Here is a 12,198-nt window from a genome sequence, read left to right on the forward strand (position 1 = left end):
AATGTTATGACTTTTTTCTTGTATGAAATGTACAACTTTATTCTCGTAAATTTACAACTTTATTCTCGTAATGTTATGACATTTGTCTCGTAGGAAATGTACGACTTTATTCTCGTAAATGTACGACTTTATTCTCGTAATGTTACGACTTTATTCTCGTAAATGTACGACTTTATTCTTGTAAATTTACGACTTTATTCTTGTAAATTTACGACTTTATTCTTGTAAATTTACGACTTTATTCTCGTAAATTTAAGACTTTATTCTCGTAAATTTAAGACTTTATTCTTGTAAATTTACGACTTTATTCTCGTAAATTTACAACTTTATTCTCGTAATGTTATGACATTTGTCTCGTAGGAAATGTACGACTTTATTCTCGTAATGTACGACTTTATTCTCGTAATGTTACGACTTTATTCTCGTAAATGTACGACTTTATTCTTGTAAATTTACGACTTTATTCTTGTAAATTTACGACTTTATTCTCGTAAATTTAAGACTTTATTCTTGTAAATTTAAGACTTTATTCTTGTAAATTTACGACTTTATTCTCGTAAATTTACAACTTTATTCTCGTAATGTTATGACATTTGTCTCGTAGGAAATGTACGACTTTATTCTCGTAAATTTACAACTTTATTCTCGTAATGTTATGACATTTGTCTCGTAGGAAATGTACGACTTTATTCTCGTAAATGTACGACTTTATTCTCGTAAATTTACGACTTTATTCTTGTAAATTTACGACTTTATTCTCGAAGTCTGTGTTTTGTTTTTTTTCTCAATGTGGCCCTAATACTCCGTCGTATTTTACAGCTACTTAACGAAAAGCTTTTTTTTGTGCTTCTGAGTATTTGACACTGTACAGAAACTCAGTGTTGCTTTGATCACTGACTCATCCCAGGCTGTAATCATCCAAAACTAAAAAAATCTACTTTGCATGTAGTTTACTGAAAATAAATCATTTTTTCTGTCTTTTTTTTCTGACATCCTAAATACTATTTTAAATCCAGACTCACCTTTCTTCGTCTTGTTCACAGGAGCAGATAAACCCGGCGGCACCGCGTCTGTGATCTCGCCATCGAAGTTAGCGACAGGTGGGACGTAGCCAGGTGTTCCTGAAACACACACACACACACACACACACACACACACACACACACACCAGAGGCAGAAGATGTGTTTATTCTGACAGAGAGACAGAGTGAATGAATGAATGAATGAATGAGTGAGACTGTGGTTGAAGCTGCTGTGTGAACTCACCGGCCAGCGCCGTCTCCAGCAGTGTCTGCAGGTAGGTGATGTTCTGCAGACGAGTCATCACCTTCATCTTCATCTCCGTTTCCTTCAGCTTACAAAACGCATTCACGACCTTCAACAACACACAGACACACACACACACACACAGACACACACACACACACACACACACACACACACACACACACACACACACACACACACACACACACACACACACACACACACACAGACACACACACACACACACACACACAGACACACACACGGCTTCAGTCACTTCTCATCCCTCTGGACAGAAACATGTTTAAACATCAACATCAACACCCAATAGTTTCCTTTCCTTGTATAACTTAACTATCATTGGATCATCATCCAGGTGAATCTATACATGCTCACCCACTCATACACAACCATTCCACACATATACATACTCTACTATTTTGAACAACAGAGATAGTTTTTTTAAGATTCTGAGATAAAAACTCAGAATTTCTGAGAAAAAAAGTCAAAATTTCTGAGAAAAAAAGTCAAAATTTCTGAGAAAAAAAGTCAAAATTTCTGAGAAAAAAAAACAGAATTTCTTAGGAAAAAGTCAAGATTTCTGAGAACAAAGTCAAAAAATTATTTAAAAAAGTCAAGATTTCTGAGAAAAAAGTCAAAATTTCTTAGATGAAGTCAAAATTTCTTAGAAAAAGTCAACATTTCTTAGAAAAAAAGTCAAAATTACTTAGAAAAAGTCAAAATTCTGAGAAAAAGTCAACATTTCTGAGATTAAAAGTCAAAATTTCTTAGAAAAAGTCAACATTTCTTAGAAAAAAAGTCAAAATTACTTAGAAAAAAGTCAAACTTTCTTAGAAAAAAGTCAACATTTCTGAGATTAAAAGTCAGAATTTTTATCTCCATTGTTGGCCCTGATGCTGATGATCCGTAGAATTGTTCTTGAGGGGCGCCAAGTGGCGAAGAGGTTAAGCAGGCGCCACATGTGTTGAGGCTTTAAGTCCTCGCTGCAGGCGGCCCCGGTTAGAATCCCGCATCGGGCGGCCCTTTCCTGCATGTCATCCCCCTCTCTGCCTCTCAGCTTCCTGTCTCTCTCAACTGTTCTATCAAATAAAGGCATGAAAAGCCAAAAAATATACTCACTTACTTCTGCGTATTTTTGAGGGAGGTGTTTTTATTATGAGCTGTAATGGAAATTTTATGACCCTTGATTGAACTTTGAAGATGTACGTTCATGAACCTTAGGTGAACTTTGAAGAAAGCGCAAAGCTGCACTTTCTGCTGTGCATGAGGCAGCATACAAGTGTCCGATTGGGTTCCTGTTATTTTGTGATGATAACGCTTAAAGCGAAATTCCGGCGTAAGTGTAAACCATGGTCAAACACACCGTAACACCGAGTTAGACCCCCCCCTCGAGAGACCAATTTGCCCGACCGCTACATTCACGAGAGTAGTAAGGAGACCAGATACAACTCACCTACTTCTCCTCCGGGAGCCGCTTGTTGGTGAGGAAGCCCTGACGAGTCGATCACCGAGTGCACCGGCAAAAAACGTAAATTTAAAAATGCTCATTTGCGCCTATATCGTGGCCAGCACTCGATAATAATAGTTATAAAGTGATATGCAAGATAAAAAAAAAAAAAACTCTGATTGTATTTCCATGAGGTAATTGTTGATTGAGCTGCGGAACTCCGGTGCACTCGGTGATCGACTCGTCAGGGCTTCCTCACCAACAAGCCGCTCCAGGAGGAGAAGTAGGTGAGTTGAGTTGCATCTCCTTGCTAAAGAAAACAGGCAAAGCTAGCAGATGTTTGACAACTCGTACTACGTGCTGGGACCCTGTGTGTACTATTGATGACATTTGGTGCAGTTCTGAGCATTATTTTGGGCAAATGGTGGCGTTTTGGTTGCGGTCAGACAGTGGATCCGGACAGCGCCGTGTGTGGCGATATTGCGGTATTTGCTGAAGTTGGTGGATCTCGTGAATGTAGCGGTCGGGCAAATTGATCTCTCGAGGGGGGGTCTAACTCGGTGTTACGGTGTGTTTGACCATGGTTTACACTTACGCCGGAATTTCGCTTTAAGCAAGCGGTCGTCTCTATATTTAAAACCACAGTGAGATGTCAAAGAAATGTCAACTCGCTGAGGTGTGAAAAGACCACATCAGACCCTTGGTTACAGACAACCACGAGCTTCCTGCCTTCACATATGAGTAGGGCCCGACCGATATGGATTTTTTGGGGCCGATGCCGATGCCGATTATTAGGGGGGAAAAAATCCGATAACCGATTAATCGGCCGATTATTATTTTTTTTAATAAAGTTTTACAATTTTATTAATTTAAGTAATATATCTACATATATTATATAATATATAAATTAGGGCTGCCAAATGTTCATTGGTCAATTGGTTGCAGGAAAAAACAACAACATTTGGAGTACTGTCTTGTCAAAATTAAGTCAAAATCAATGACTGAACTGTGAAAGGCTTTAGGGCTTTTATTTTGAAGGGCCAGATACAGGAAGTCATGACACGTGACACTTTTTTGTTGTTGTTGTTGTTTTTACACGGCACGGCGGTCTCTCTCTCTCTCTCTCTCGCTCTCTCTTTTTTTTTTTTTTTTTTGAAAAGCGACTTTTTCCAGTGTTGTTCCAGACGTTTCTGGTTTGTTGAACTCGACGTGGAAGCACGTATCACCGCTGTTTTCAATGTTTAGCGGGTGCTGCCGCGAGCCCCGGTCCCACAGCGCTCAGTGTGTCACGGAGCAGAGACATGATTGTCCCGCTGCAGTCAGAGACCCGCACCGCCGCCCCCCCGCCCCCCACACAGCCTGAGCTCAGTCACTCACCCACCTCATCTACTGTGTTTATTGATAAACGGGCCTAGCTACTGCCGGTAATAACTGTAAAACCCGACCGGCTTGTTGAATCTCGGACCCAACACGGCCGGAGTCACGAGCATTAATTAATTAATTCACAACCCGACCACGGTGTAAAATAAAATAAAAAATAAAAAAAGTAAAAAGAAAGCCAGCAGCAACACTGGTTTTGAGACAGTTAACAGTTAATCAAGTTGTTAAAAGCTGTGTGATGTGTGTGAGTGACGAGGCTATGGCGGAGCGTGTCCTGCTGCAGATCAGTCACTCTGCTGTGCTGTGAGGTGGTTAGTGGATGCAGTTGGATGCGCCCTCTACAGGATAAATAACCTAATGTCGGGGGATCTTTTCAAATGGGGGAACATTTTCAAAGTAAAACCAAGTCTTATTCCCTGCATTTTATTTCTGAAAATATCGGCGACAATCTGCGAGTTTTGGCCGATTACCGATTATTCTCAAACGGGCTATAATCGGCCGATTTAATCGGCTCGCCGATCGGGCCCTACATATGAGTTGATCTTATAATAACCCAAGATATGCCAAAGGCGCTTAATGCAAACTGTGCAAACTTATTCTGCAAGAATGCAATAATGTAATTGGACAATGTATGATGCTGCCTCCAAGGAGGAGCACATGGCTCCTTCTCGCTCTTGTGCCTATGTAACCTGATGTGACCAAATCTCAGTGTGCACTCTCGTACAGACTTCTGTGTGTATGACAGTCCACCTCTTGCAAGATAAAATAAAGTACTTAAGTGAAACCCTTCTTTGCTGGACTTCGATTTTCTCTCTCACAAGTTAAAGGAAATTTCCACAACAGAGCCCATTAAGAGTTTTAACCGGTTTTAACCTGAACTTACTGTTCTTGTTTCATTATTGTTTCTGTAACTGTTCCTTAATTTTTATGGTGCAAATAAATAAAACTAAACCTAAACCTGAACATGAAGATGAAGATGAACATGAAGATGAAGATGAAGATGAAGATGCAGTGTTGTGGCGTCGTCACCTCTCTGAACCAGTTGATGGTGTGGAACAACAACGTGCAGAGGAACTCCCTCTCCGGTTTGGACAAACTCTCCATCTTCTCCAGCACGTCCATGTCCGTGAGGATCAGAGGGCAGCCTGAACACACACACACACACACACACACACACATTTGAAATATCTTGTTTCAATATTTTTTCATGAGAGAAAGTAACTGTTTAGATCCCCAATGTGTGGTCGGTTTATCCAAATGAGGCTGTTTAGAAGTTTGCTACGACGTTTTTCAGAGAAGTGAAGCTCCGCAGCAACCAGGACGTCACAGAGGCAGCAGCCGCTCTGCAGAGCTGCTCGGCCGGCCAACCTCCGTCGTCATCCCGGGGGAGAAAAGACGATCGCTAATTAACTTACCCGCAGGTTTTTAGAGGTTTACCACCGTCTGGTTAAATTATTTTTAGGAGATAAATGTTGGTCTCATTGATGAAACCTAACACCTGTATCAGTAACAGTAGTTAGTTTGAATGAAAAGTGAAGCTTCATGTGAGGAGCAGGCAGCGCTGCCTCGGGGCTCTGTACAGAAATCACCACATTTACATCAATAAATTAATGTTTTACAATGAACCGATCAGTCTGCATTACATTTTCTTTTCCTTTTATCAAGTTATATAACATGGCAGCATTTTGAATTTGTCATGATGAATGACAAAAAAAACCAAAACAATCGCAACCGTTAACTCCATGTTGCTGCTGGGTTTGTTGTTATGGTGCGACGTGTGTGCAAACGTAACTACGCAGTCGCTTACGTGCCCGAACGTAAACTATGCAGTGACGTAGCAAGTGGTGTCCCAGTTGACCTCTGGCTAAGCCCCGCCCCCTCCACTCACTCGGACAAACAGTCAACATTCGGTGACAGTTGCTATGGCAACAGCTGTCATTTCACAGGAGGCAACTGATGATTTTTGGAGACAGAAAGATTAAATATCATCTCGAAGTCACCAAAACTTCACTTAGCTTTACTGCTATGGCTGTCGGTTGCCGCGAAACGCTGATAGCGACGGGCTAATTTCTGTTAGCCTGTCTATGGAGTTTTACATTATACGTTAGCATTAAGCTAGCGGACTTTATGCTTAGTTGTGATACTGGCTAACATCTAAACATCTCTGACAATATGTTGCCTCAAATACGTTGTTGACTTAACGTAGAACAGATGTAGACATCCTTGTTCAGTTTATCCAGGTTTAGTTGGTGTTGTGGTCTACTGCATAACTTTATCCAGAGCAGACACTTCTCTCGGTTGAGATGTGGCTTGGGAAAAGGTTAAAAAAATCCCCCCCGTGGCCTCTCAGGATACCTAGTGTGGGAGTTGCATGTACCCCATGCACACCGTTTGGCCATTTTAAACTTAACATGTCAAGATAAAACATATAAAAACAAATGAAAACTGACTAACTGCAATGCATTTCAATGGACGTGGAAGCAGAGAATGTCCGAGGCTGTATGGGCTAGCTATGCACTCATCGCGTTTGGGGGCGTGGCTTAGCCATAGGTCAATTCCTAGGGAAGATCACAAAGCTCTACCCCTTGTGGCTTCATTTCGAGGGTGAAGTGGTAGTGAGTAGGGTGAACATTGGGATTAGACCAGAGTCATCACTCAGCTGTGTGTCTTGGTCCTCACCCAGCAGAGCATCGATCTCCTCCAGATCTCCGTCGTGCTGCTTCTCCTCACAGAGTCTCAGCAGCCGGAAGAACGGAGACAGACACAGAGGAGACACTCGTCTGCAGGGAAACACACAACAACAACAACAAACGATGTTATTTAAAACCTGAGCTGCGATTCCACCGAGGAATTTCTTGGTTTCCCTCATCAAACTCATCAAATACACAATCCAACAACTCCACAATGCTCTGGTGGACAAGTTGTGAGCTGCACATTCACCACGCTATGAGATAATAACACAACGTTACCACACAGAGTTGTTTTAGAGGGAAATTCATGTGAAACCACTGATGTGCGTTGCCTTCAGGGACAGTTTTTCATCAACAGTCTCTGTATTTCCCTCTAAAACAACTCTGTGTGGTAACGTTGTGTTATTATCTCATAGCGTGGTGAATGTGCAGCTCACAACTTGTCCACCAGAGCGTTGTGGAGTTGTTGGATTGTGTATTTGATGAGTTTGATGTGGGAAACCAAGAAATCCCATTAGCCTCCGTAGCGTAGCTCTGAGCAGCTCACGGCTCTGCTCCGCCGTTCTAAAAAATAGCTTGCACCGACAATTAAAGGTAACGATCCTACTGCTATGACTATAGGGATTATGGCAATGGGCCAGTTTGCCAACATGTTGAACTATCCCTTTAAAGGGAACAGACCTGTGAGCCTTGTGGTTCTGGTTCTGACTCTGCTGCTCCGCTCGGCTCTGGACGTCGGTGGCGAGCAGCGGCAGCAGGTTGACGGCGATGACGCCCTGACTCTCCTCCTCCTCGTCCAGGCTGTACATCACCCGGGCCGGGAAGGGGAGCGATCTGAGACACAGGAAGGAGGGATCGATATTAATATAATATAATAATAATAATAATATATATTACAGCACATCGTCGTCTAACGCTGCCATCAGTCACCGACCCTGTCACTTCTGGACCCAGATCCACCACAAAGTCGTCCTGGAAGTCGTCCAGAACGCTCTTCGCTATGTGTTCCTGTTGGCAGAGTAAAGAAGGACCGAGTTTTACACAGATACAGAGTCAAAAAAAAAATCTCCTGAGAAAAAAGTCAAAATTTCTAACATTAAAAGTCAGCATTTTTTAGAAATAAGCCAAAATTTCCGAGAAAAAAGTCAAAATTTCTGAGATTAAAAGTCAGAATTTCTTAGAAAAAAGCCAAAATTTCTGAGAAAAAAGTAGTAGCACTTTTCTATTTCTATGACCATGTATTTTGATTATATTGTCTTTTTCTATTTGTGATTTGTGTGTCATGATGTCTGTGTGTGGCTGTTTTTTATACTGAGATTGCTGAGTGCCTGTCTGCACAACAAATTTACCAGCTGGTATTAATAAAGAAATCTTGACCTTGACCTTGAAATTTCTGAGAAAAAAGTGAAAATTGCGGAGATGAAAAGTCAACATTTCGGAGATGAAAAGACAACATTTCTTAGAAAAAAGTCAAAATTTCGGAGATGAAAAGTCAACATTTCGGAGATGAAAAGACAACATTTCTTAGAAAAAAGTCAAAATTTCTGAAAAAAAAGTGAAAATTTTCGGAGGAAAAAAAGTCAAAATTTCTGAGAAAAAGGTCAAAATGTCAGAGATGAAAAGTCAACATTTCTTAGAAAAAAAAGGTCAACATTTCTGAGATAAAAAGTCAAAGTTTCTGAGATAAAAGTCAAAATTTCTAAGAAAAAAAAAAATCAAAATTTCTTAGAAAAAAAACAAAATTTCTGAGATTAAAAGTCAATAGTTTTAGGCCTATTATTAGAAACACATCTGTTCTGATCGGAGGTGTCCCAGCCAGATGTTTTGTGAGCCAGATGTTTGGTCTGAGACTCACCTGCACCTGTGGGTCCAGACCGGAGTTCAGGATCAGATTGGCCAGTTCGTCGTAGTAAAGAGCCGAGGCCTCGGGCGAGCTGTCGCTGCTCGACCTCACCAGCTCCAGCAGAGCCGCCACCTGCACACGACCGACACGTTAATAAAAAACCACCGTATTTTCCGGACTATATGTCGCATTGGGCCATAAGTCGCATTAATTTTTGAAACATTTAATCAATAGCCGGGTCTCATAGCACCGGCTGCTCGTTGAAAACAGCTGTGATACGTGCTTTCACGTCGGAGTCTCCAAACCAGAAACTTTTGTAACACCACCGGGAAAAGTCGCTAGATTTGTCGCTAGTCGCTTTTGACAAAAAGAGGGGTTGGAAAGTCGCCAGATTTAGCTGCTTCATAGATGATATAGCATATATTTTTGATATATAAGTCGCTTCTAAATATAGGTCGCATGGCCAGCCAAACTATGAAAAAAGCGTGACTTATAGTCCGGAAAATTAGGTACAAACGTGTTGACTGCTTTCCCCATTTGTTAAAAACACGGAAGTCGATGCGAATGCCTCTGTGGGAGGATTACCGCGATCATGGCAGAAGCAGCAAGAAAACCAAAGAAATTAAAAGTTTTGTCTGAGGAGACGAAAAAACCAAAGAGGGAGAGTAACGGCTAACAGAGCTCTTTCAAAAAATACAAGACAAATACCGGTACATAATAATACAACAGAAACACATGAGTGACTCTTCTGCCTGTACCTGTCTGAACGTCTCCTGAGGCAACGACTCGTTCTGAGACTCCTTCACTTTAGGTCTGGACGGAGGAGAGAAAGAGAGATCAAATAAAATGTATTATTATTATTATTATTAACACACACACAGAGACAGAGAGACAGAGTAAAGATGGAGGATGCTTCAGCTTCTCTCACCTCGACGCTCCCATGCTGCCGACGATCATCACGGCTCCGATGATCCCGATGCGTTTGTACTTGGGGACGGTGCTGGAGAGCTGCTTACGGATCACGATGTGCATGTCGTCCTGAGAGGAGGAGAAAAGAGGAAAAAGTCAGAATTTTTTGAGGGGAAAAAAAAAAGTAATAATTTTACGGGGGAAAATTCATAATTGTACAAGAAAAAGTCATGTTTTTTTTTAATGAAAAAAGTCGCATTTTAACAAAAAGTAATAATTTTGAGAAAAAAGACACAATATTATAAGAATAAAGTCATTATTTCACAAGAAAGGTCATATTTTTTTAGAAAAACGTCATAATTCTACAAGAAAAAGTCATACTTTTTTGGGGGAAAAGTCATAATATCACGGGGGAAAAGTCACAATTCTACATGAAAAGTCTTTTTTTTTGGAAAATTTTTTTTTTTTTTTTTAACAAGAAAATGTCTTTTTAAAAGGAAAAAGGTCATAGTTTTACCAAAAAAGTCACAATTTGGAGAAAAGTCATAATATTACGAGAATAAAGTCATAGTTTCACAAGAAAATTGTTTTTTTTCTAATTTTACAAGAAAAGTTATTTTAAAAAATTGAGAAAAAGTCATGATATGTTTTTAGAAAAAAGTCATATTACGAGTAGTCATAATCTAAATAATAATAAAGTCATAATTTTACGAGAAAAATACATACTTTTTTTGGGGAAAAAAGTCATAAAATTAACCCTACAAGAATAAAGTCATGATATTTTAACCTGTTGTTTTCGAGGAGGAAAGTTGTTAAAATGAGGCCGTGGAGCGTTTGGTGAAGTTGTACGTCCATACAGGTTTAACAAACAAGGAGATACTTAATCTTTGGGCTCATCAGCACCACATTGTCATCAGTATCAGGACTTTGAAAATAATATGTAAGAAAATGCAGAAAGAACCAGAACAGCTACCGTATCCACTTACTGGTACCATTACGACTTTTTTCCGTCAATTTAAGACGTTTTCTCATAAAAGTGACACTTTATTCTCATAAAACTATGACTTTATTCTCAAAGTCTGTGAATTTTATTTTATTTTTTTCAATGTGGCCCTTATACTCCGTCGTAGTTTTCCATGAGTCTGATGTGACTGCACCTGGATGTGAGCTCCCTGCTGCTGCGTCCCGAACGCCAGTCGGCTGAGCAGCTGGAAGAGTCTGCGGATCTGCTGCGGCGTCAGGTTGTCCATGTAGTCCAGGATGCCCTGCAGCAGAGCAACACCACAGGCTGTTACACACCGAGCTCACACCTACTCAAATATCCACCACTTTATTTTCCCATGATCCATTGCGTCACACCACAACGGAAGTGGGTTTTAGTAGCATTCTAGCGAGCGGCTAACTGGTAGCGTTAGCCACCGGTGTAGGCACCAAATGTGGGGGCTCCGGGCTGCCAAAACCGTTGTGACTAAATCTGATGTTTGTTAAGTCTATAAAACAAATTATTGAACAAACATTACTATTTCTGTGTGCACGTTTTTGTAATTAGTCATGGTTGTCGTAGTTGTTAGCTTTGCTGCTGCTGACAGCTAACAGCGGTAGCTAAGCTAACACCAGGACGTCAGCTGTTAAAACCCTCCCGTTGTGGGACACGACATGAAACTACTCCAGTTAGCTCAGTCATGTTGGAACTAGGATATCTGCTGGAAAAAATATTTTTTCATGGGCCGTTTATTGAGTTATTGTTTATTGACACTGCTAACGGCTAACGGTTAGCCCAGCTAATCTAAAATGTTTGTTCAACAATTCGTTTTATAGACTTCATAAACATCAGAGTAGTCGCAACGGTGATATAGTGACGTGAAAATGTGACATAAAGCTCGTCCGTATTGTTCTCATTAAAATTACATGATGATTATTAATAAAGTCATCACGGCCGATGTCTATCAACCAGTCTATGCTGTCAACAATACAGTAACGTTGGGATGGAGCGTCATGGCGACACCCAGCATCATTCTCCAGAAAGTGGTGGATAGATGTAGTTGTTATTGGTGTGTTTAGCTCCTGACCTTGACGAACACGGCGTACAGCGCCATGTCGGAGGGTTTCTCCGTCACCAGGACACACAGCAGCTCCAGGGCCATGTCCACTTCTCCTGCTACGCCGCTGCACACGTGGGTGACCAGAGCACCGACCACCTCCTGACAGACGACACACAGGGCACACGGGTCAACCACATGAATAAACCTGAGTCAGATTTAATCTGATGTGACCATGACACAACACCAAATTACAATGCACTACGGTAACAGCTGTTAATTTATGGAACAAATTGGAGAATGACTTAAAAACATGCAATACCATAATCTTATTTAAAAAAAGTACTTAAAAACAGGATGATTCATTTATATAAGTTAGAGTAATGAGTGGTGACACGTGCTATGCTGCTGCTATTTTTGTTTTGTTTTGTTCTGTATGTTTGATTGTCTTTTTCTTTTCTTTTTTTCTTCATTTTTTGAGGAGGAAGGAAGTAGGGGAGGAAGAAGGGAAAGGAGAAGAAGAAGGAAAGGAAAGGAAAGGAAAGGAAAGGAAAGGAAGAAGAAAGGGAAATAAAATCAAGCAGCTTCTCTCTTTTCACTCTT

The 12,198-nt window shown here is 40.7% G+C and overlaps 1 protein-coding gene across 1 annotated transcript in view; it reads right to left on the bottom strand.

Moving 5' to 3' along the window:
• Positions 1 to 12,198, bottom strand: part of fancd2 (FA complementation group D2) — a 43,312-nt gene that overhangs the window by 20,357 nt on the left and 10,757 nt on the right. Inside the window, exons 16-26 of the mRNA XM_085775531.1 lie at positions 11,626 to 11,757; positions 10,714 to 10,821; positions 9,576 to 9,685; positions 9,406 to 9,460; positions 8,660 to 8,779; positions 7,739 to 7,812; positions 7,486 to 7,638; positions 6,794 to 6,894; positions 5,144 to 5,259; positions 1,267 to 1,375; positions 1,023 to 1,121 (exon numbers count right to left, since the gene is read on the bottom strand). Coding sequence (XP_085631657.1) covers positions 1,023 to 1,121; positions 1,267 to 1,375; positions 5,144 to 5,259; positions 6,794 to 6,894; positions 7,486 to 7,638; positions 7,739 to 7,812; positions 8,660 to 8,779; positions 9,406 to 9,460; positions 9,576 to 9,685; positions 10,714 to 10,821; positions 11,626 to 11,757 — 1,177 coding nt within the window. The remainder of the gene's footprint in view (positions 1 to 1,022; positions 1,122 to 1,266; positions 1,376 to 5,143; positions 5,260 to 6,793; positions 6,895 to 7,485; positions 7,639 to 7,738; positions 7,813 to 8,659; positions 8,780 to 9,405; positions 9,461 to 9,575; positions 9,686 to 10,713; positions 10,822 to 11,625; positions 11,758 to 12,198) is intronic.

Source organism: Trachurus japonicus, chromosome 5 (genome assembly GCF_045865225.1).
Source record: "Trachurus japonicus isolate A0001 chromosome 5, Traja_1.0".
Classification (NCBI taxonomy): domain Eukaryota; kingdom Metazoa; phylum Chordata; class Actinopteri; order Carangiformes; family Carangidae; genus Trachurus; species Trachurus japonicus.